General features: G+C 51.4%; 4 protein-coding genes across 9 annotated transcripts in view; all 4 read left to right on the forward strand.

Moving 5' to 3' along the window:
* Positions 1-1,271: 1,271 nt before the first annotated feature.
* Positions 1,272-4,402, forward strand: HOXD10 (homeobox D10). Its single transcript, XM_004176733.6, has 2 exons — positions 1,272-2,100; positions 3,506-4,402. Exons 1-2 carry the CDS (start codon positions 1,359-1,361, stop codon positions 3,781-3,783), a joined length of 1,020 nt encoding a protein of 339 aa, XP_004176781.2. The 5' UTR covers positions 1,272-1,358; the 3' UTR covers positions 3,784-4,402.
* A 1,708-nt stretch (positions 4,403-6,110) lies between these two features.
* On the forward strand, positions 6,111-10,272 carry HOXD9 (homeobox D9). Its single transcript, XM_030277528.4, has 4 exons — positions 6,111-6,503; positions 7,233-7,365; positions 7,698-8,545; positions 9,113-10,272. Exons 3-4 carry the CDS (start codon positions 7,870-7,872, stop codon positions 9,352-9,354), a joined length of 918 nt encoding a protein of 305 aa, XP_030133388.4. The 5' UTR covers positions 6,111-6,503; positions 7,233-7,365; positions 7,698-7,869; the 3' UTR covers positions 9,355-10,272.
* A 3,761-nt stretch (positions 10,273-14,033) lies between these two features.
* On the forward strand, positions 14,034-16,289 carry HOXD8 (homeobox D8). Of its 3 annotated transcripts, XM_072932278.1 has the most exons (3): positions 14,056-14,453; positions 14,733-14,880; positions 15,461-16,289. In XM_072932278.1, the coding sequence occupies exons 1-3, from the start codon at positions 14,343-14,345 to the stop codon at positions 15,754-15,756; spliced, it is 555 nt and encodes a 184-aa protein (XP_072788379.1). In that variant the 5' UTR covers positions 14,056-14,342; the 3' UTR covers positions 15,757-16,289. The 3 variants fall into 3 exon arrangements, with proteins under 3 accessions (XP_041573577.2, XP_030133390.2, XP_072788379.1); XM_041717643.2 differs by having other exon boundaries at positions 14,034-14,880; positions 15,464-16,289; XM_030277530.4 differs by having other exon boundaries at positions 14,042-14,880.
* Positions 16,290-19,749: 3,460 nt separating this feature from the next.
* The window catches only part of HOXD3 (homeobox D3), a 30,892-nt gene continuing 27,534 nt past the window's right edge, over positions 19,750-23,107 (forward strand). For 2 of the 4 annotated variants that reach the window (XM_072932279.1, XM_072932283.1), the window contains exon 1: positions 19,750-19,830. The gene's annotated coding sequence lies outside the window, so the exon portion shown is untranslated. The remainder of the gene's footprint in view (positions 19,831-23,107) is intronic. The other 2 variants (XM_072932281.1, XM_072932284.1) reach the window with 1 other exon arrangement.

Consider the following 23,107-nt stretch of genomic DNA (forward strand, 5'->3'; position numbering starts at 1 on the left):
TCCCAAACAAAAATTATCAACAAGTTCACTTTGTATGGATGAGAGTCCTTGACAACATTAGCCCCAGACAAGAAATACTCCAGTTTGGGGAGGAAGAAGAAAAAAAAAAAAAAAAAAAAAAAAGGGGGAGAGAAAAGAAAGTAAACCGATAAAGAGTAATAAACAGTTTCTACCGCCACTATTTAAAATGTAGTAGCTGCGGGTGCAAATACGGCTAAGGAGTGGGAGGAAAAACAATAAAACACGTTTAAAATGTTGGGACGGAAAACTCTGATCTGCCATGTAGACAGTTACTGTTGCCTTCTGTTAGTTGCTTTCTTTGCTGTTTGTTGCTTTACTACACAGATGCATTCATCATTCTTATATATATTAAAAAAAAAACAGACCGAAAAAGTTGCTTAAAGGAGTTAAAGGAGTTGCAGTGAGGATAGGAGTTTCTGTATGTTTTTTGATGAGGAACACTATAGAAGGAGAAATTACCTTTTTGATGCTTTAGGTCTGCAGAGCAAGAGAAAACCACACTTTTTTTCTTTTAATTTTTTTTCTTTTTAAAATTTTTTTTCCTTTTTTTTTTTTTTTTTTTCTTCCCAGGCGGTCGGGCGAGAACATTGTAAAATAATTTTAGGAATGTGGCTTCCCTATAAAATTCGAGTTATGACAAAAGTCCACCTTTTAATATTTGACGATTTGTGTTAAAACAAAAATTGACCTTCTCGGTTAGCAGCTAGGAAAAAAATCAATAGTATAATTTTCAATAATTCATAACGCGAACGCCATTATGCTAAATCTTAACTATTAATCTTATCCTTTACAAAGTCTCGATTGATTTGTTAATAAAATATCTTCCCGTGCGCGGCAACAGAGGGTATAACTCTTGAAAAAGCTTCAGAAGCAAGAAAATTACCGAGTAGCCCGAGAATGTAGATGAGGGTTTTATTGATCGCCCCTGATTCTCCTTAATACGCATTAATAAATCCCGCAACCTTTTGTCCCCGCGCTTGTCAGCGGCGGGGCTCTCACAGGAGCCATGGCGGGCGCGGCGCTGCGCGGGGGTTCCGCGGGCGCGGAGCGGCGCGGCGCGGGGGGGCGCGGCGCGGGCCGGTGCCGCAGCGCGGGCGGCGGGGCGGTGCGGTGCCGGCGCGGCGGCGCAGGGGGCGCTGTTGACCGCGGCGGGGCGCGGCGGGGCGGCGCGGCGGGGCGCGTCAGCGGCGGGGCGGCGGCGCGCGGGGCGGCGGGCGCTGCCATTGGCCCGCCTGTCATGTGGTCGCGCGGAGGCATCCGCAATTACACGGGAATGTTTTCCTAGAGATGTCAGCCTACAAAGGACACAATCTCTCTTCCTCAAATTCCGCCCCAAAATGTCCTTTCCCAACAGCTCTCCTGCCGCTAATACTTTTTTAGTAGATTCTCTCATCAGTGCGTGCAGGAGTGACAGTTTCTACTCCAACAGCGCCAGCATGTATATGCCACCTAGCACAGACATTGGGACGTATGGGATGCAAACCTGTGGACTCCTTCCGTCTCTGGCTAAGAGAGAAGTTAATCACCAAAATATGGGTATGAATGTACATCCTTATATACCTCAAGTAGACACTTGGACAGACCCGAACAGATCTTGTCGAATAGAGCAACCTGTTACACAGCAGGTCCCCACTTGTTCCTTCACTACAAATATTAAAGAAGAAAGCAATTGCTGCATGTATTCCGATAAGAGATCCAAACTCATTTCTGCAGACGTCCCTTCCTACCAGAGGCTGGTGTCTGAATCATGCCCCATTGAGAACCCCGAGGTTCCCGTCCCAGGATATTTTAGACTGAGCCAGACCTACGCCACTGGGAAAACCCAAGAGTACAATAATAGCCCTGAAACGAGTTCAACTGTAATGTTACAGTTAAACCCTCGCGGCAGCTCCAAACCGCAGATATCTGCTCAACTTCAGCTGGAAAAGAAAATGAATGAAAACCCGAACAACCAAGACAGCACCGCTAAAGTCTCTCAAGTGGAAAGTCCCGAGCCCAAGTCCACGTTGCAAGAGGAGCGGAGCTGTCTGCCCGAAGGCTCCGTGTCCAGCCCAGAAGTCCAGGAGAAGGAGAGTAAAGGTCTGTATTACCGAGTTTAAGCCGTGCCGTGGTGTAACTCCAACACGCCAGCACCATAAAGCACGCTCGAATATACTAACGAGCATCACAGCCATCACATTTAATGCTAAGGAGTATCGGGCTGCAGGTGCTGTCTCTCTGAAGATTTTGGCAGGCAAAAATGCTACACAAAACGGTCCAAAGATTTTCCGTAGAGATCTGCCTCTCCCGTGCACGCAGGCAGCCTCTGTGATGCGGGGAATATAGCCGTGTGCTCCGTAATGCGCTGCAGCAGCCAAAAGCAGCCCCATACCTCTAAAAAAAGCGGGTCTGGAGGTTGTAAAATACGAGCAGCTCAACTTTTCTCTCTCGTAGTATTTCGCCTTTTTTTTTTTTTTTTTTTTTTTTTTTTTTTTTTTTTTTTGTCCCACTGAGCCTTACTGCGGTTTGATTGCATTTAAAGTTAATTACGATCCTCTTAAAATAGGTGAGGAATAGGTGCTACCAGGCTGGGTAAAGTTGGACAGAAATGCACAATGAAAGCAGCAGCCCGCTATCTGCCTGGTCCAAGGGTGGAATATTTCAATGTGGTGCTTTAGATAACCTTGCGTTGGTCTCCAAAAGTGCACCAGTATTTTGAAATGCTTTTGAAACCTGAAAGTGGTGGCACTCTGATTTTATTTTCCCTTTTAAAGTGCACTAACGCCTTTTTTTAGACTGGCGTGTATCGAAAAATTCCAAAACGAGAAATTTTATGCTACCAAAATGTACTTTGCAACCTCTAGGTCAATTTTTACCCTCTGTGTTCATTGAGAATTTATTTAACTTAATTATGTTTAGTGATCCAGGTCTAGCTTCATGTGGGGGGAGATTTCTTTCTGGTGGGGAAAAGAAAAAAGAAAAAAAAAAATCCAAGGCAGGGTGTCGTAATTTCTTGTATATCATTTTGTCTGGGAAATGTCTGTATCTGTTTATAGGTGTGCTTGCGTGATTCAGCTGATGTGTGTGGGGATGCTGCTTCAAAATACAGTGCGAGACTATTTTGTAATTGGAATATTTCCGTGGCAATTGTCGTGGGAGCCCGAGTCGGCCATGGCGAGGCTAGACCCGTTTAGATGTGTCCATGGGGCGGATGGCAGGTTAAATATTGTTGAAATGTTAAACGCCGGCCAAAAACTTGAGAGAGCCTTACTGGCAGGAGCAGGAGAGCGGGGTGGCCGCAGGGCAGGGTGCCGTGCTGGGGACAGGCGAGCCCAGGCTGGCAGCAGGTCCCCTCGCTGAGCCCACACCTCAGCCGGGCGGTGTTTAATGCCCACATCCACCATATCTGCCAGACACTGCAGAGGAGGGGTCATGGCCAAGGGTACACTCTAACAGTCTGAGGTATTTTTGATTTTTTTTTCTTCTTCTTCTTTGATTTTGATAGAGGAAATCAAGTCTGATACTCCAACAAGCAATTGGTTAACTGCAAAGAGTGGCAGAAAGAAGAGGTGTCCTTATACTAAACACCAAACACTGGAATTAGAGAAAGAGTTCTTATTCAATATGTATCTCACTCGAGAGCGCCGTCTAGAGATCAGTAAGAGCGTAAACCTCACTGACAGGCAGGTCAAGATTTGGTTTCAAAACCGCAGAATGAAGCTCAAGAAGATGAGCAGGGAGAACCGAATCCGGGAACTGACCGCTAATCTGACCTTCTCTTAAACCCTAACCCCGGGGGGGGGCACCAGTGAGGAATGGGCACAGCACCACCACTTGATAAAGGCAGGAGAGACTCTGGCAAAACCCGGCATTTTCCAGTTTTGTTTTGTTTTGTTTTCTGATAGAATGTGACTCTTCGTCCTTCTTTTAGCGCTGCAAGTGAATATGTATTACTATGATGAGTATATATAAAACCTAGCACGTGTAATTTATTTTTGTTCTCATCGTAATGCAGGGTAACTATTATTGAATATTATCATTTGGTCTTAACTTATTGGAACTGTCGAACATCCAAGCAATGTGACTTTTTCATGTTTTTACTAACAAAATGGTATTTATGTGGGGCTGTTACACGGGCCATAACATTTTGAGTACATTCAATACTTTCAGAAAAAGAGTGGGGGGAAACTGTGGGGGCGGGGGGAAAGAGAAGCACATTATAATGTAACTATCCTCTCAAATGAACTTAGAGATTGTCCTTCGTAAAATGGAATATTTCCTTCTTCTCCATTGTAGACATTTCCTTGTGGTGCATATGTGGAATAGTAGTCGTTCAGCAGCAAATTGTCCTTCTTGTGCATGTTCTGTTTGCATGTATAATGCAATAAACTCTGTAAACTACTGCGGTTCCTTTGGTTTTCTACAAATGTTTGAAGCACGGATACAGGTTGGTCTCCTGATCTTTCTCTATCAGCAGCTTTTTGGACTGGTGTACTTTTTTTACCATATTCTGGTCTTTGTGTGTGTCTGCCTGGCATTCTTTCTTTCTTTTCCTCCTTTTTTTCCCCCCCTTTTTTTTTTTTTTTTTTTTTTTTCCTACGGGGTGGGGTGGAGACTGGGCCGGGAAATGATGTGTACCAAATTAATTTATAAATGTGTCTGTAAACAACTGAGTAATTTATAAAATATTGTGTGATGTTCGCAGTCTGACAAACTGAATGCAAAAAACCCAAACAAACAAACAAAAACAAAAACAAAACAAAAAAAAAAAAAAGAAAGAAAAAAAAGAAAGAAAAAAAAAAGACCGGATAAAAAAATGTTGTAAAATATTATGACCTAACTGGACATCCTCATCCAATCAAGTTGTACAACTCGTAAATGGTAAGTGATAAAAATATCTTTCTACTGCAAGCTGTCAGGAATATGTGTGTCATTTTATTTGATGTTCATAGGTTGATTTAAAAAATATCACTCCCTGCGTGCTTACAATGTGCAGACTTTGATTTTGAGTCTTTGCTCGCTAAAAAAAAAAAAAAAAAAAAAAAAAGGAAAAACCAACAGAAAACCTCCATAATAAATGCAACTCTGGGCATAAGTAAATGTTAAGGAGCTCGGTTTTCGGTCGACTCAACAGCTTTCAGAAGACCGTGGATGGAAAAAATATTCCCTCAAAACATTCCCAGCATCTGGCAAGGCTGGCTTGTTTTTGAGCAGAAACCCTCCCAGGCGTGCTTACAAAAGTACACCAGCCTCTTCAGACCCACTTTTGTCACCCTGCACCGTTTCTGTTTGCTCAGAGATGGTTTTATTTCGCGCAATTCCATTTTAGTAGCACACATCCAGCTAATGACGTTCACGACTCTTAACCCTTTCTGTACATAGCTGAAAAATACTATTAGCAGCGCTCTGCGCTGGAAGCCGAGGAAGGATGCGTATGCTGAGAGAGACCGAATGCCCGTGTGAGCAGATACACTAAGCAGAACTGCAAATAGCTTGCAAATGAACATGACTTCAAATTGAAGTGCAAATACTTGGGCATACTTTCACCTTCAAACGGGTACTGGAAAAGTAGCGTGGCTACTGCTGGCGCTGGGAAACCAGCTTGCTCACAATCAACGCCCATTTCTCCCCTAAGCTCTTTCTAAATCAAGAAATTAAACTCAAGATAGTGCCAATATTGTGCGACTTGGTGACAGATATTGCTCATAATGCTGTTGGTGGCATTCTGTATGCTCTTTCATCGCTGATATTTAATTTAAGCCAGTGCTTCCTCATGTGCACATTTGCTCATGGGGAAGAAGCTATATATTCTTCAAACCAAGGCATCATCATTTTGAAGCGGCGAGAGCCGCAAGCACCTAGGTACTTTGTGCTTGTTACCGTTTCGAAAACAAACAGCTCAAAAAAACTCCCCTTAACAACCCTAAACCAACAAAACAACCCCTTAAATATTGCATACATTCGCACGGCCTTTTCTTTTCCTTTAAAGGTACTCGCTACAACACCAAGGAAGTTTCGGCAGTGGAAGTAAATAGCTGGCTTCATACCACGAGTTTAACGTATGTAAAAAGGAGGCTCACTCTAATATGTCTGCTTTACCAAATAATATCTGTTTGAGGCGAGGGACAATTCCTCGCCATACCACAAACCCTGCTTCTAGAAAGAAATGTAATAAAAATTATAAAATCGCAGAAGAAAATGCTAAAGTCAAATGACAAAAAATAAATTAAAAAAAAATAAAAAAGAGTAAAGGAAAAGGAAAAAATAAAAATTAAAAAAAAAGGAAGAAAACAACCTAGGAGAGCAATAAATCATTAAATAAACAGGAATTTCAGTCCCTTCCTCATAACGGCCCGAGAGTAGGAAGTGTTTTCCCAGCGCTGCTGGCCGTGCCCCCGGCGGGCTGTGCTGCGGGCTCGCCACTAACTTTCTGCGTTTCCTCCAGATCCCGACACAGCCAGCGGCCCTCGCCCGGGGAAGCAGGCGTGGGCAGAAGACCATGGGTAATCCACTTTTCAGTACTAACGGGGCATCGTTTCGCTCGGGCAAGAAAAACCAGGCCGGGAGGGAAGGCTGGGGAGGGAAGGCACGGAAAAGAAAGCGAAGTGGGCAAAATAAATCTCACTTAGGCATTGAACGTGGCTCCCCCTGAACTGGGGGCGGAGGAGACAGCTCTGCCGGCGAGCTGGGGTCAGCGACAGCCCCGCGGCTCCGCGGCCCGGAGCCCGTCCGCCTGCGCGGCCCTGCCCGCGGCCCGCCGGCAGCTGCGGGGCCCGGCGGCCTCCTCCGCGTCCTCTCCGCCCTCCCGGGCCGCACCGGGCACCTTCAAGGGGGCTGTGTTAAGGCTGTGTAGCCCCAAATTTCCGCAGATAGAGGAGCGTGTGTTCAGCCACACGTCAGTTGTGCTCGGAGACACAGGCTTTGCTGTTTCCATCCGTCCATTTTATTAGGGACACATTAATCTATAATCAAATACACCTCATAAAATTTTTATTGAAAGGCATAAAATCATTACAGAGGTCTTCCACCTGTTTTAAAACAACACAATGGGCATCTCTTTTTAAAAGTGTATCCTTTCCATGGAAACTTTCTGTCCGAGGGTGGGGGGAGCAGATAATAATACCCGCACATGCTCTGAAATATGGAAGTACCGCAATGTGCTTTTACTGTAACATTTTCCTGTTTTATGAGAAGTCGTTACAGTCCCAGCTTGCGATGGTTTGTTTTTACAGGCAAGAATCCCCCTTTCCCAGCGGGTTCCCTCAGCAGCTTGGAGTGTGATTAGCAAGCCAAGGCTGTTGGATTTATTTAAACACCCTGCCTCTCATTGATTAAGAAATGAATGGCAGAAATCGCTCAACGAAGGTGAAGAAATAGTCCGCACCCGCCGCGGCCGTGGGCAGCCGGAGGGGCCCCGCCCGCCGCGCCCCGGGCAGGGCAGGACGGGCAGGGCAGGACGGGCAGCCGGGCAGCTTAGGACGGGCAGGGCAGGCCGGGCAGGGCAGCCGGGCAGCCGGGCACACAGGGCAGGCGGGTAGCCGGGCACACAGGGCACACAGGGCAGGCGGGCACACAGGGCGGGCAGGGCAGGGCAGGCGGGCGGGTGGCCCCGGCGCGGTGCGGGGGCGCAGGCGGTGCTGCGCGCCGTGCGGAGCCCTTGTTGATGATGATTTTTTTTTTTTTTTTTTTAATCACAGCAGCCCCAGTTTAGCGGATTGATTTACTCGCAGTATTGGTAAATATGATCACGTGGGCTCCACAACCAATGGTTGAGGGTTGCAGTCTGCAAAATACTACGATTGTTCTCCGGGAGGGTATCATATACAGTTAACAGTGTAACCTTTTATATGACTAAGAGGGGAGCCTAAAATGTCGTCTAGTGGCACCATAAGTAACTATTATGTCGATTCTCTCATAGGCCATGAAAGCGAAGAAGTTTATGGGAGTAGATTCGTCCAGGGAGGTCACAGTGCGACCTCCAGGCCATCAGGTGTTGCAGAGAGTTCAGATTTTTCCTCTTGTAGCTTTGCACCAAAATCCACCGTGTTTTCCACCTCCTGGTCCACTGTTCACCATCAGCCGTCTGCGGCAATGACCGGGATCTACCACCCCTACATGCACCAGCCCCACTTAGGGGCAGCCGACGCTGGCCGCTACGTGCGCTCCTGGATCGAGCCCTTCCCGGGCTTCCCGGGCGGCGGCGGCGGCGGCGGCGGCAGCGGCAGCGGCAGCGGAGGCAGCAGCAGCGGCGGCTCCGCGTCCAGCTCCGGCTCCTCCAACGGGCGCCACTATGGGATAAAGCCGGAGACGGGAGCAGCCACCTCCTCGTCTTCCTCCTCCTCTTCCTCCTCCTCCAAAAGGACTGAATGCTCCTCGTCTCGGGAGTCCCAGGGGATCGGTGTGCCCGAGTACACGTGCGGCTCCTTCCTCCAGGAGTCCCGGGAGAAAGCGCCTGCCGGCAGCTCCAAGGACCCCGCCGCCTGCAGCCACAACCCCAGCCCGAGCAGCGATCTGAAAGAGGAGAAGCAGCAGCAACTTGACCCAAGTAAGTAAAAAAAAAACCAAACACCCCCCTCCCCCCCCAAAAAAAGGAAAAAATAAACACAAGAAAAAGAAAATACAAAAGACAATCAAAACAAAATGGGGAGTGGGGGAGATAGAGAGGAATAGCGGCAGAGAGAGAGAGGGAGAAAAAGAAAGAAAGAGAGGAGAGAAGGAAGGAAGGAAAGTAAGAAAGGAAGCAAGCAAGGAAGGAAGGAAGGAAGAAAGGAAGAAAGCGAGAGAGAGAGAAAGAAAGAAAGAAATTGCCCCTTTGATTTATTGCCGAAACCTGTAAGGCTCGAATGTGCAAAACTGATAGTTTTACTAACCTATAAAAACGTCTAGACGCCTACCCCAGCGCAAGCAGCAACAAGCACCCATAAAAGACTCCACATAACCACCTACCATCAAGACATCATTTGTACAGTAAACAGACTGGGGCATTAAGGCTTTTATGATAATTCCTCCAAAGTTGTGAAAACAGTCCATCCTTCGTTAAATTAATTTAACGACCTTTCTCTCTCCCCCCCCCCCCCCCCCCCCCGTTCCCTATATACCTCCCTTCTTCCAGATAACCCTGCAGCAAACTGGATCCACGCTCGTTCAACGAGGAAAAAGCGTTGTCCCTACACAAAGTATCAAACTCTGGAACTGGAAAAGGAATTTCTGTTTAACATGTACCTCACCCGAGACCGCCGTTACGAAGTAGCTAGGATTTTAAACCTCACAGAGAGACAGGTCAAAATCTGGTTTCAGAACAGAAGAATGAAAATGAAAAAGATGAACAAGGAGAAAGGCAATAAAGGAGACTAACGCTGGGGTGGAAACGTAGTCGGGGACTATTGATTTAGTTTTGAGTTTGGATTTTTATTGAGGGAGCGTGGGGTTTTGGTTGTTGGGTTTTGTTTTTTTTTTTTTTTTTTTTGGTTTTAGGTTGTGGCTGCTTTTTTGTTTGGTTGTGTGGGGCTTTTTTGGGGTTTGGTTGCGGTTTGGTTTGTCCTTTTTCTTCTTTTTTTTTTTTTTTCCTGTTAGTTTGGGTTTATACTTCCTCTGCACCCTTAGCCCCGCATACGTTCCTCCTCCTCCTGCGCCACTCCACCCCAGGGATTTTAAATCAATCGCCTTTTTTTTTTTTTTTTTTGGTAGAAGTGAAACGTGGTCTGTGTCAGGTATTTCCGGAAATTTTGTCTTGCTCGACAACGTGTTTTTCAGTCTCTTGATACTCCCCTCCTCCTTCCCAGACCATTTAGATGACAATATTGTGAGTGCACGTTAGCTTTGGGAACCCTATCTGATGTTAAATGTTTGACATGTTTCTTAAAAGTGATGTAGACTAGATAGTTATTTTGCCAAAATAAAGGTAAGGAAATTAATTATAATTACGGTAATAAAATACATATTAAATTACAGTCGCTTAAATCAATGGGGTTGCTGTGCTGTCCAAGACCTACTAAGAGGAAATCTTTCCCCAAACTTCTGCTTTCTAGGTCTGAATTCTTCGCAATAGATGCCACAGAGAGGCCACGAGCTCCTTCCCCCCCTTAGTGCACTGTTAGGAGGTTGTGTCACCTCGGAGCCGCTCTCCATAGGCCTAACGCTGCCGTGCCCGGCTCGCTGCCGTCCCTGCCCGCGGTGCCCGCTGTATTAATTACCCACCCCGTGTCTGCACTCCGGACCTGTTGTAATTGTTGTCACTTATTGCACAATAAAGTCTGCCGTGACCGAACGACAGCGCTGCGCTGAGAGCAGAAATCTGTGCGCCCCTCGCGATGCGCGCTGCGCCTCCGGCCCTGCCGCGCAACCCCCGCGCAGCCCCCGCGCAGCCCCCGCGCAACCCCCGCGGGCCGAGCGCGGCCGGGCCGGGGCTGCGGCAAAGGGCGGCCGAGCTGCCGGCCCGCGGCACCCCCGGTACCCTCCCCGCCGGCCCGCGGCACCCCCAGTACCCTCCCCGCCGGCCCGCCGCACCCCCGGTACCCTCCCCGCCTCCCCGAGGCCAGCGCGGAGCGGCCGGGTCGGTGCGCCCGCCGCGGGCCGTGCCCGAGCCTGCGGTACCAGCGCTCTCCCAAACCCCAGCGATCCCTCGGGATCGGCTTGGAAATACCCCCACACCGGCCCTCAGGAGCCGAGGAAACATAATGATGCCTATTCGGTTAATCATGGGGTTTAGTCCTGGTTTTTATTCCGACTCTTCTAACCTCTGCTTTCTTTAACTGGGAGGCTGGAAGCTGTGGAGGGGACACGGCTGCTGCCAAACGTTCGGCTTTGTTGGCGAGAGCTCATTTAGCAACGCTCCTCATGCATTTATAAACACACATGACTTTATCAAGATAATTGAGATGAAGTTCATTGTAAAAAATGCTTTGTTTAAAGAGCAACCATTAAAATGAAGGACCCGTAAATATTTACGAGCAGTTCGGTTAATTCAAGATTAAGGGGAGAGCTGAGAGACCTGGTGTTTAATGTTTTTTACCTCTGTGAATAAAAAAAAAAAAAAAAAAAAAAAAAAAGGGAAAAAAAAAAAAGGAAAAAAAAAGGAAAAGAAAGCAAAGGCATGCACCGCCAGGAAAAGGTGTTGCATTGCTTCCCATCCATTGTCGAGAAGATACCTATAATTCTTTTAAAACAGGAAGAACCGTGGTATAATAAAACCATTGAGATGGCTAGACGTCTGGACCTAATGAGTTTACGATATGCTATGGCACTTTTCTTTGAAAGCACCTTATTTTGATGTTTGTGTTTGTTAGGGGGGAAAAAAGGCAAAAAAATGCAGACAAACTAGGTCTTAAAACCTTGGACTATAAATTTCAGTATGTCAGCGTTGGGCCAAGGCAACAGACTCAAAAAGGACCTGAAGGTCACGAAACAGAGGTTTTACGAAGTCCACTTATTTGTTGAAATGTATTTTATTGGATATTCTACTGCAATGAATCCTATGATGCCAGCCTCAATATTTTTGCAAATACCCATGGCGGGGGGGACGGGGGTGGGGGGGCTGGGGGTGTGTGAGCTGTAACAACACATAAACAAAACTGCATTGTGTTGATTCCAGCAGAGGCTCTGTTAAGAAATTTTCACCAAGCCCACACAATCTTTTTAATATTTTATATCAAGAAGATTGACACATTTAATTTTGCATATTTTTTCCTTTTGTTTACCTGTTTTTAATATTGCGTGCATTTATTTCAAAATGGCAGAAAGAAAACCAAACACCTCGATCGATGAAATGCAGTTCATCTATGGAAATTACTTTTAGCGTCAAACAGAATAATTTAATTCCTACCCGTTGGTTGTGTTAATATATGTTTCCACATATGCACCGTCTCGTGCACACGCATTATATGGAATAATTCACAGGCATGTGTGATGAAGGAGGGGGCGAACAAAGATTCATCTTTATTTTTGTTTACATAAATCAATCCATAAATACGTAAAAGCACGGGCAAACAAAATAACATCTTCAATACAAAAACGTATAACTCTGAAACTACCACACATGGAGATTTCATGGTGTAATATGTGGGGAAACATGATCGAAAACGCGATAGCAGTCGTCTTCAAAGCTCAGGCGTCTTTCCTGGCTGCCATGTGTAAAAGAGGCGCATTCTTTGTATGCAGTTAATTATAGCTCTGGCAAAAAAATAAAAGAGGGTCACCGAAATGTGCTAAGAAAATGGCACTCTAAACTTGGGGGTGGGGGGGCAGAGGGGAAAAAAAAAAGGAAAAAAGAAAGAAAAAAGGAAGAAACCCAACCCAAAAGCAGAAAGCAAAGGGCGAGTCGGTCCGCACCGGCCCCGCCGGAGTTCCGCAGCTGTCGGCCCAGGGCCGCGGGGCTGCCTGCCGCGGCCGCGCCAAGCCGCCAGAGGGCGCCCGCGCTCCACCCTTGCGCGGCCGCCGCGCCCCGCTCTGCGCGCCCGCGGCCGGGACACCGCAGCCCCGCCGGGCACCGCAACCACACTGGGCACGGCCCCGCAGCCCCGCCGGGCACGGCCCCGCAACCCCACCGGGCACGGCAACCACACCGGGCACGGCCCCGCAGCCCCACCGGGCACGGCCCCGCAACCCCACCGGGCACGGCACCGCAGCCCCACCGCGGACGGCGCTGGCCAGCGGAATTAACGCCCGCCGGAATGCACAGGAGGAGGGACGGGGGTGTCTGGCGCGGATGCGGGAAGCAGCCACTGCCCCTCTGTGCCCCTCCGCAGGGTGAGGCAGTGTCTCTATGCTGCCGCTCGCTCTCTGCCAGGCCCGGCCTCCTGCCTTCCTGCTGGTCTCTGGCGACGGGTTTTTGCTGCTGTCCGTCCGTGTGTGTGTGCCCGGGCCTTTCCCGCCTTTGCCGCCTCCCCCGCCTTTCCTCGGGCTGCACGGGGGTCCCTAAGCCTCCGCGAGTTCCCAAAGGCGTGCGGCCCGGGCCGCGGGGCCCCCGCCCAGGCGAGGGTGTCACTGCGGGCACAGGGCCCGTCGGGGTGCTCACATGCGGGGCAGCCGGGCTGGTCAGCGAGACAAAGCGAGTTAATCGGCATGGAGGCGTGGGGGTGGTGGAAGAACGGGGTGTGATGGGGAAGGAGCCTGAGATGCCTTTTATGTAACCACAAGGATTTTTTTGTCAGTTCGCATCAGACGGTCACACGTGGCTCTGGCTGGGCCTGTGTTATATTTCACCTACATTTTTCATCTCTCTCCAAAATAGGGCGGACTCCAGCTCCTGAGTGTGTCTCAAAAAATGTGTTTCCCACTGCAGGACGAAGCGGGAAAGAGAGGACTGGAGACGACGCTTCTTGGGGAAAGGGGGCCAGCGGGGGTGGCCGGCCCGAGCCGGGGCAGCGGCGAGGCTGCTGGGCATCGCTTTTCTTCCTTCCTTCCTCCCGGAGAACAGGGCTCACTAATTTCGGACCGAGTCTCCGAGTGGTGCTAACCGTTCACCCACACATTTTTATTTTTTTTCTCCTCCTCCCTCTCTTTGCCTCGGCAATGACGTCCACCAAGGGTGAAATGATGGAAAGTATATTCATAGGCATGATTTCCATTAAGTATCAATTAACCTGGAGCCTCAGCCATGCGTGCAAGGCGTCAAGGGTAAATGTGCATCTCATTTCCCAGCGATCTGCTCGCCTGGAAGGAAATGACCCGCAGGGCCCGTTGGCAAGGGGGCCCTGCCGTTGCACGGTGCCGCCCCACGGGCACCCCACTGCTTTCGCCTACACCCCGGAGACCCTGCGATGGGCATCGGCTCCCTCTGAGGGGCTCTGCCCTTGCCGGCCGGTGGTGCAGGCCGCGCTCCGGGCAGTACAGCCTGGCTGAGGCGGGCGGCGTCGCCCCGGGCAGCGCGCCCGCGGTTATCGCGCGGGATCTGCGCGGCCGCCTCGCCCCTGCGCGGCGGGGCTTTCAGCGCTCCTAGCGAGCGCACACCGGAGGGGGGAGCGGGGGTGCCGCGGCCGGGGTGGATCCGGGCAGGGCTGGGCCGAGTTTTTTTCTTGCCCGAGGAGCGGCACATGTAAACTGAAGCCAAAAGTCCCCCCTGAGCTCATGAGCGTGTGTGTGTGTGTGTGTGTGTGTGTGTGTGCGTGCGCGGGCTGCTGTGTGCCTAATAGGAAATAGTAAAAGCAGTGAGGCAGGTCATTTTGGGAGCGATTATAATCCAGTCCTGGTCACCACATACACGGAGAGCAGGAGCGGGGAGCGCACGGGCCAGCGACGACGGCGGCGGCGGCGGCGGCATGAGCGCGGCGTAGAGGCACCGGCGGCGGCGGCGGCGGCGGCGTGAGCAGCGCCCCGTGCCCCCGCCCGCCGCTGCCCCCTCCCCGATGAGCTCCTACTTTGTCAACCCGCTGTACTCCAAGTACAAGGTGGCGGCGGCCGCGGCGGCGGGGGAAGCCATCAATTCCCCGTACTACGACTGTCACTTCGCACCCGAGGTGAGCGGCCGACACGCCGCCGCCGCCGCCGCCGCTGCCGCCGCCGCTCTGCTCTACGGGAACGGCGCGGCCGCCGCCGGCTTCCCGCACCCCGGGCCCGGCGGGGCGGGGGGCGGCGGCGGCGCGGCCGCGGACTTTTACCACCCGGCCGGGGGGAGCCCCACGGCCGCCTACCAGCCGCCCCCTCCTCCCCCCGCCGCGCCTCCGCCTCCTGCCCCCTGCAGCGGGGTTACCTGTCACGGGGAGCCCGCTAAATTTTACGGATACGATAACTTACAGAGACAGCAGATTTTTACGACACAGCAAGAGGCCGAGCTGGTACAATATCCTGACTGTAAATCGTCCAGTGCTAATATTGGCGAGGAACCAGACCACTTAAATCAGAGCTCGTCTCCTGCTCAAATGTTTCCCTGGATGAGACCACAAGGTTGGACGCAGTCAAAAATTTGCTTCCATCTCACGTCTGAGTTTGAAACTTTCTTTTCCTCCTCCTGCTCCTTTCTCGCTGACTCTCGCTCCCTGCCTCTGTCTCCCCCACTGCCTACCTCTCTCACCGCGATTCCTATCCCCGCGGCGGCTTGCGATAATAAAGAGATGCAGTGAGCAAGCAGAAACCTCTGCAGCAGTCGGCTACCGAACCGAGAGTAGCCTTTGAGACGCCTTTCGGAGGCTGAGGCGCAGCTGACACGCTCGCCTGTCTCCCGTCGCCGCTGCCTGAACGGGAGGGTGCGGGGTCGGGAAGGGGGTGGTATACAAGATGATAAAGTGACCCCGCAACATCCTATGCAGAGGGACAGCTGAGGCGCTTCGTGCATTTACTATCGCTGTGTTCCTCTCACTCGAGTGTAAAGCTCTAGACTCCTCTGTGCCCTCTGCTTTCTCTCCCTGCGGTTCTGTGGGGCTTCTCTCGAGGGATTCCGGAGGGACTGGAGTCTTCGCTGCTTGCCTGCGCCTTGTTTTGAACGACCACCCCAACCTCCAAACCCCTGTGTTTTTGTTTTAAACAGCAGCGCCGGGTAGGAGGAGAGGAAGACAAACATACAGCCGATTCCAGACTCTAGAGCTGGAAAAGGAGTTCCTGTTTAACCCCTATCTGACCAGGAAGAGAAGGATCGAGGTGTCCCACGCACTAGGACTCACCGAGAGGCAGGTAAAGATCTGGTTTCAGAACAGGAGGATGAAATGGAAAAAAGAGAACAACAAGGACAAATTCCCCGCTTCCAGACAGGAGGGAAAGGAAGGGGAGGCCAAAAAGGAAGCACATGATCTGGAAGAAGACAGAGCTGAAAGCCAGACGAATTAATTTTTGCCCTAAATGTCTTTGTGAAAGTCAATCAAAAATAACCAAGGCTAAAGCCCAACATCTCAGCTCATCCGCACCTCTACGTGATCTTGTCGTGGGACGAGTGACCCCATGTCCCTCCGTTTGACATTTCCCTGCTTCGGGTGCTTCACTTGTTTGTGCTTTTATTTTGTTTATTAGCGTATCCAGAACAATCTCTAGATTTAACATTTCAACTACTTATTTTTTCAAATTTGATACAGAGTTTCTAGCAATAAATTTCTAATGATATACAAATATATATATATATATTTGCAATCTTAAAAGACGGTGATTGTGGGAAACGACATAAACTTCCTAATAATAAATATCAATAAGTAAGACATTTAACAATGCTTTATTAATCAAGACAAGTGCACTTGTACTATTTTAATTCTTGTTATGTTGAATAAATTAAATAAATTTAATAACCTTGAAGAAAATATCATAGGAATATATTTAACCTTCTTCTATAATATTTGATTAAAATAAACCGAATTTATTCAATTATAAAATGCATCGGCATCTCTATATTCCTTTTGTAATCCACTCCTTAAGAAATCGTCAGAATTTCCATTGGTCCAGACTAACTCTCCCCTGTGCCCTCCCCCGTCTCTCCTCCGATGCTGGGTGTTTCCGTGGGGTTAGGGAATGGCACAATGGGTACAAAATCTGCTTTTTACTCTGTGCCCCGAGCGCTGCGGAGCCGCGGTCCAGGCAGCGGCCGGCGGGGCCCGCGGCCTCACCTGCGAGCGGAGCGCAGGCTGGGCCGGCCCAGGGAGCCCCCGCCGTGCGCCCGGGCCTTGCTTTGGCCTTTCCCCGCCGCCGTGCAGAGCCCGCAGCCGGCAAGCACGGCCCTTACCCTGCGGAGCCATTTGCTGCCAGCCCGGCTGGAGGGAGAGCCCGGAGAGCGCTCCGGCCCCAGCATCCCAAAGGGCTGCTCCAAGCGGTGCGGGGCTTCCAACCCGCCACGCAAACCACGGCCAAAACGGGCCCGGCCTCCCCCGAGGATGGCTGACAAGCTGAGGAATACAAAGATTTTGCGGCCTTGCGTGGGGGTTTCTCGAGGGCTGTAATTCTTAGGAGTCCCAAACCATGCGTAGACCGAGAGAAAGATGTTTCTACCCCTAAATATTATCATATGATGCGTTTCCCAGCGGAGGCCACAGCTGGTGAAGAGCCTGCCTCACGGTTCCCGCAACCACGGGAGGAATTGTTTTGCTGATAAGCAAAACAATTTAATTTCTCTCTCCCTCTCCCCTCCCTCCTCTTGCTCCCGCTCCGCGGCAGGGTCCCGCAGAGCGCTGTATCTAACAGGACGGCCGGGAGAAGTCATCTTTAGGAGCGGCAGGCAAAGGGTCGAGGGATGAGGTATAAACCTCTACCAAGATTTTTGTGTCATTTTTTCTCTACCGGCTGACGCTCCCCTGAGTAATGGCTCCATGGAGGAAATCGAATGGACGCGCCAGAAACTGCGACAAACATGATATATAATTCTATTTTCTGTCCAGAAAGGAGGGTGATCCCGACGAGGCCGGGGCTGAGGCGAGGCCTTGCTCGGCAAACCCCAGCCAGGCTCCCGGGAGGTGCCGCCCGCCGCCCTGCCCGCCCGCCGCCGGGCCCTTCTCTCGCACCCACCGCTCCGCTCCCGGGAATGTGCCCGGCGCGGCGAGAGCCGCCGTCCACGGGGATGGGGCTTGTAGGGCGGGTTTGGTTCATTTCGTTTCCCTTCCTCTTCCCAGCTCCCCACCACCGAGGCACATTTCCACTGCTGCAAAGCGCCAGATCTGGAGCGGGGCACGAGCAAGCCGAGCTATTGTTCTTGGTTTTATTTTAATCGCCTAGTTGGCTAAAGGTTGTAAACAAGGGGAAGCTGCAACAAGACAGCGCAACTAACATTTTTGCATGGATTTGCATAAATACAGCGGTATCCGTAGTGTCACGGGAGGATGTGGGGCTGGTAGCTGCGCGTTGAAAGTAACGCGATGGCCCGACGCGTAGGACCCCCTAGCTTTTCAAAACAACACTCGTGCTAGTGGCACCGACATATTTGGTCTCCAGGCAGGAAAAGCCTCTCTCTTTTGCTGCGCTGGCGGCGGAGGCTAGACTCAACACGGTTCCGGCGGCCCTGCTGCGGGAAAGCCGTGCTGGTGCCGCCCGCTGCCATCCCGGGCTGCCCGAGAGGCGAAGGCATGTCGAGGACCTTCACACACCAGCGGAGCACTCCTTAGGCTAGTATTTGTCCGGAAAAGAGCTGCTGCGCTGCTGCGGTAGTTGTTTTTAATTATCAGACAAAGAATAAAATTAAAATATTCCCGAAGAAATTTCCGTTACGTTGCTCTCCTAGGACCGACTGGGAACGCAGCCACGCAGGCAAAAACTGACTTCCCTGAGCCCGCATAATTGGCGAAGGCCTAGTGGTAACTGGAATCGCCCCTGTCTTACTCATTAAGAATAACAAAACATCGCTGTAGTTGTTAAGGCATTTACCCCCGTAGCCTGGCATCTGAATCTCTCCCTCGGTCTCACTTGGAAACTTGCTAAGAAAAAACATAGCGGAGTCAGAAATTGACCCAGGTGGCCACCATGTCCCCTGTGAAACCGAAGCCATCGGACTTTTGGCAAGGAAAAGCCGTAGCTGCGCGCGTGGCGGAGGGAGCGGCGGCGAGAGGCCGCCTGAGGCGGCCGCGGAGTGGATGTACCGCGCCTTTGGTTTCCGTGGAATTTCTCCGTTCCCTTGAGGAGCAGCTCAGCGCGGTCGTGAGTGCTGCAGAGACACCACGAGAGTTGCCATAGCCTCCGCTGGGGCAATATTCAAAGGTGTGCAACTGCCTGAAGCAGCGTGTTTAAAAGATCCAACCTCGATCCTACATCTCTAGGCGTGTTTACTTTTGTTAGCAGTTACAACCGGCACGGAGGTCACGGACTGAGGGCTCTGGCTATTCCCTGAAACAAAACTTGAGCAAGAAACATCCACAGTACTCCGTCTCCGAGTCGAGTGTTCCTTGTGGACACAGGCCCATTTTAATTTTTCTTTTCTGGAATACTTTCTAGGAATCGGATTTTCCCTGTTGGTGCCCCGGGAAGGTTTTATCGGGGGCGGAGGCAGCCTGCACGGGGCGCGGTGACAGTGCCCGGTGCAACCTGCGGGAACCGCACACTGCGGGGTGGGGAAGAGGCTCGGACCATTTTTATGTCGGCGACGGCTTCCGCTTCAGTAGTGGGCGCTAAAGCAGATGTGGTTTCTTTTAGTGCCCGGCGGAGCGGTGGGGAGGGGTGGGAGAAGAGGGTGGGGATGCGGGTTAAGCCCCCTTTCGTTTGGCAAGAAACGGATCCTTCGGCACAGTGCCCTGTCTCTCTTTATGCGGTTCCGCGGCCGCTTGCCCCTCTCTCCGCGGCCCGCGCGGATCTCCCGCGTCCCGGCCGTGCTCACGGGGCTCCGCCACCGCGCCCAGGCCGAGGGCAGGCGGGACCGAAGCCTCAGTAAAAGCGCAGCGCGCAGGCGAAAGAAACATGGCGCTGGGAAGCAGTATGTGCAAAATCCGCAAGGAATTGCAGTAAATTCCTTTTTGTTTGAAGAAAATTTACAACTTGGTAATAGACCTTTTTATGACCTATTTGGGCTCGTCATTGGCTGCGGCTGGTCATGTGCAGGCAGCGAGCGCTTTCATGGCCTTTTCCTGATTTCCCTGGCGAATTTCCCCCTGCATTCTGCCTTCAGAGAGCCTCAGCCCCTCTTTTTCTAACCTTTGTCTAGGCTGAGGTGTATGGCAGTCTCCCTCATGTTTGTGCCCCGCTCCCCCAAACCCGTGGCCGGTCCCGTCGCCGCTGCACTGACACTTCCCCGGCCCCACGCCGCCTCCTCTCCCGCGCCCACGGAGGGATGCGCGGAGACCCGCGCCCGCCGCCGCACCGCCTGCAGCCCCTCGCTCTTCTCCCACCGTTCGATGTCCCCGCTGCCGCTATTTCCTCCGGCACACGGATTGCTACGCGGGTGCAAAATGGATTACAGCGACCCTCCCGGGCTTCTCCGCAGGCGGGCAATGCCGCGAATTGGTAAGCACTCAGTTCCCCTCGGGCTGGTCGCCGGTACTCCGCGATATGCGGCACGGCACCGGCTGCCCTGTCCTCCTGTCCCTCTTCATCACCTGTGCCTCGAAAACCTTTATTCTTTTTAGTATTGCTATTACTATTATTACCGCTACGATTGCTGTTGTTGTTATTGCTATTGTAATTATCGGTGGTGGTATTATTATTAATAGTGGTTGTGGGCATGCCGCAGAGTGAGAGTGGCTGTCGTGCGCGGTCTCTCACGGAAAACACGGGCCACGATGTTGGTGTTCCGCTGTGAGGGGCGGAAGGCTGGGGCGCAGTGTGCGCAGGCAGTGCCTCGCCTGCCGGTGGGGTTTCTCCTATATAAGGCCCTCTGCTTTTGGGATACTTTTTCCCCTGCCAGCCTGAAGCGTGCTGCTGTGGTGCTGTAGTTTGTTTTCCCCATGGCGGAAGGGCAGTCGAGTAACTTAAAGCCTAACAGGTGTTTTCGCAGGAGAATCGGGGTCAGCGCTCCCGCGGGGGCGGAGGGCGTGGGGCGGCACCGCCGAGCCGGTCGAGCCGCGGGCTGTGCCCGGGGCCAGTTCCGGGAGCCCTCGTGTGCCCCGCAGGAACTTCTCCTCATATCCTTGTCCCGCTGCAGCTCGGGCCAGGGCTGCGGCTCCGGGCTGCTCGGTGGGCAGCGCACGGGCCGGGCTCGGCAGCCGGAACGCGGGGGCGGCTGCGCGGAGACGCGGCCAGGAGCGCTCGCTCGCAGCACGGCTACTTGCCCACGTGGAAATCATCGGGGGCTAAATGGAGGACAAGTTCTCGAAAATAAACCCAACAACAAATTCTTGGGTTTATTTTGAGATATGCCGAGGAGATAGAATAGTTAAATAGACTGTTCCTGCGTTACCCATACATGTATACACATCCGTATTCACATTACCTACATACATACATATATATCGTGTCTACACATCCACTTCTCTCTGTAGAACACATATTCCTTAGTAGTACGTTATTGAAACGTATATATGCTTTACTCATTCATCTTCATTTTCAAGCTGTTAGTGCAGGGTGGAAAGCCCACTCTTTGGCACTCAGCGTTCACACCGATGGTCGGTGGTTGCAGTGCACCGTGCTGCTGCACTGCAGGAATTTACCGACTCGCCATTTACCGCGAAAGCAGCCAGTTAATTAACGGTAAAGCAGAACGCCTCACTACATGATACACACTGAGGGTGGAAAGGTGCCAGTCATGCCCCGAGTACATATTTTGAACCCACAGAATAAAGTGGTTTTTAATCCCCCCCCGAGCACCCCTCAGCCCGCTAAGCCCGAGCCCCACTACAGTAAGCGATAAGACCCCTGTCCCCCACGCTCTGGCGGTTTGCACTAGCCGGCCGCCCCGCACTCCTGCAGGACTTGGAGATTATTTAGGATGAATCGTTTTCAACATAGCAACAGTCTTCAAGAGTAACGTGGAAAATATGTGCTGCGTTAGGTTTAACTCTCAGAATCCCTCCTAGGTGACATAGTAATTATAGCTACTTGACTATAAATCTCTCCAAAAACTTCGGAAAATCTCGTCCTTGAGCTGTTTTGAAATTATTCGTAGCCTGGGGAAAAAGAAGAAAACAAAAGCAGGATGTTCTAACGAATTCTAATGTGTATATGTGTGTCTGCGGGTCCATCTGCTGACACATACGGATACACACATACATTTATGATTCCACTGGTTCGTGTGGGAATTCGGCTTTTTTTTTTTTTTTTTTTTAAATTGGCTTCCTTCCTGGCTTGCCTTTGCTCTTATTCTTTTTCTTATCGGATATATGTATGTATGTATGTACGTATTTATTTATTTATTTATTTATTAACATTCAAGTACACATAGGTCTGTTTATGTTCCTAAACACACCTATGGAATTATAAGTATTCATAGCAAATAAATACTCGTTTATATATATGGCACATATATATTTATATGTATACGTTTTTATATATGGCACATATGAGGACTGTATTTTTATATCTATTTATGCACCTATAAAACATGGTATGAGTATAGATCTGTTGGTGTGCTGAAATTTTTGGAGTACAAGATTCACAGTCACATTTCTCGTGCTTGCTTCATTTCCCGATGTGTTCGGCATAATGTGACTCATATTTTAAATTTTTTTTCCCCTTCTTCTTCTTTTTTTTTTTCCTTCTGTGTGTGTGTGTGTTGAAAGGAAACAGCCGATCCCCAGTGCACCCTTTACTGACGCACGGGCAGTATAAAAACACCATCAGAAAGCAGCTGGCAGGAAGCGGCAGCCTACTGTCCCCGACAGTGCCGGGGTAGCGCTGGCACCGGCTGCCATTTGGGAAGTCAGGTTGGCTCCCGCTTCGCTGCTGCAGGTTGCCTGGAAGAGAAGTGCAGCTCTGCTCCCCCAGTCTGGCAGGGCTTTGGTGCAAGGAGGGCGCGTGTTGTGAATTGAGGAGCCGGGAAACCCGATAAGGCTAGGCGAAGATATGCACGTTGGTTTTGCGTTCTTAAAACCTGAAAATCCCGCCGATTTATTTTCTCGTTCCCGAAAAAATATAATTCCCACGGGGTGTTTTATGTGCGCTTGGGACAGAAAAAGAAACCCGAACAAAGACGGTATTTCACCCCTCGGTTGGCAGGCAGCTGTTAAAGGTATTTACTGCTCTACTGCAGTGCGGCACTCAATGCCGCTGGAGCGGGAGAGGAAAAAACAGGAAGCGAAAGGAAAAGATGAGGCGCAATAAACATTGCAGCAGGTCGCGGAGGCCGGGCGGGGCGCGGAGGAAGGGTCTCTGCGAGAGACAAGAGGCAATAAAACTGCATTCAGCGGCAGCAGGCTCTGCCCAAACTCAGCACTCGCCTCCCATCAGCCGCGGGGGAGGGTGCGGCGAGAAGGGAGGGCAGCCCGCGGTGCCTCCCAGTGCCCCACGCCGGGAGCCGCCCGAGCTGGAGCCTGTGGGAGCGCAGGGCGGCGGGGGTCACCTCAGCCGCCCGGCCGGCCCCGCCGTCCTGGCCTGGCTCCGCCGCATCTGTCCGCGTGTGGGCGCACGCCCCGACGGACCGGGACGCGGTCACCTGCCCGCGGCCCCCGCCCTCGGGGCCGCCGAGCCGGGCCGCGGAGCGACCGCCGGGGGCGCGACAGGCCCGGGCCGCAGCCGCCAGCCCTTATGTCTCCACGGGCTCTTCCAGGAGAAGGCGCTGTAGGACAAGCCTGGCCACTCTCCCCTCCGCGGGGCGAGGGGCCCACCGCCCCGCCGCCAGCCTCGGGAC

This window comes from Taeniopygia guttata, chromosome 7, assembly GCF_048771995.1.
Source record: "Taeniopygia guttata chromosome 7, bTaeGut7.mat, whole genome shotgun sequence".
Taxonomy (NCBI): Eukaryota; Metazoa; Chordata; class Aves; order Passeriformes; family Estrildidae; genus Taeniopygia; species Taeniopygia guttata.

Coding starts and splice junctions, on each gene's coding strand:
- HOXD10 (XM_004176733.6), top strand. CDS start 1,359: ATGTCCTTTCCCAACAGCTCTCCTGCCGCTAATACTTTTTTAGTAGAT. Junction 2,101..3,505: donor CCAGGAGAAGGAGAGTAAAG/GTCTGTATTACC, acceptor TGATTTTGATAG/AGGAAATCAAGTCTGATACT.
- HOXD9 (XM_030277528.4), top strand. CDS start 7,870: ATGTCGTCTAGTGGCACCATAAGTAACTATTATGTCGATTCTCTCATA. Junction 8,546..9,112: donor GCAGCAGCAACTTGACCCAA/GTAAGTAAAAAA, acceptor CCCTTCTTCCAG/ATAACCCTGCAGCAAACTGG.
- HOXD8 (XM_030277530.4), top strand. CDS start 14,343: ATGAGCTCCTACTTTGTCAACCCGCTGTACTCCAAGTACAAGGTGGCG. Junction 14,881..15,460: donor TCCCTGGATGAGACCACAAG/GTTGGACGCAGT, acceptor TGTTTTAAACAG/CAGCGCCGGGTAGGAGGAGA.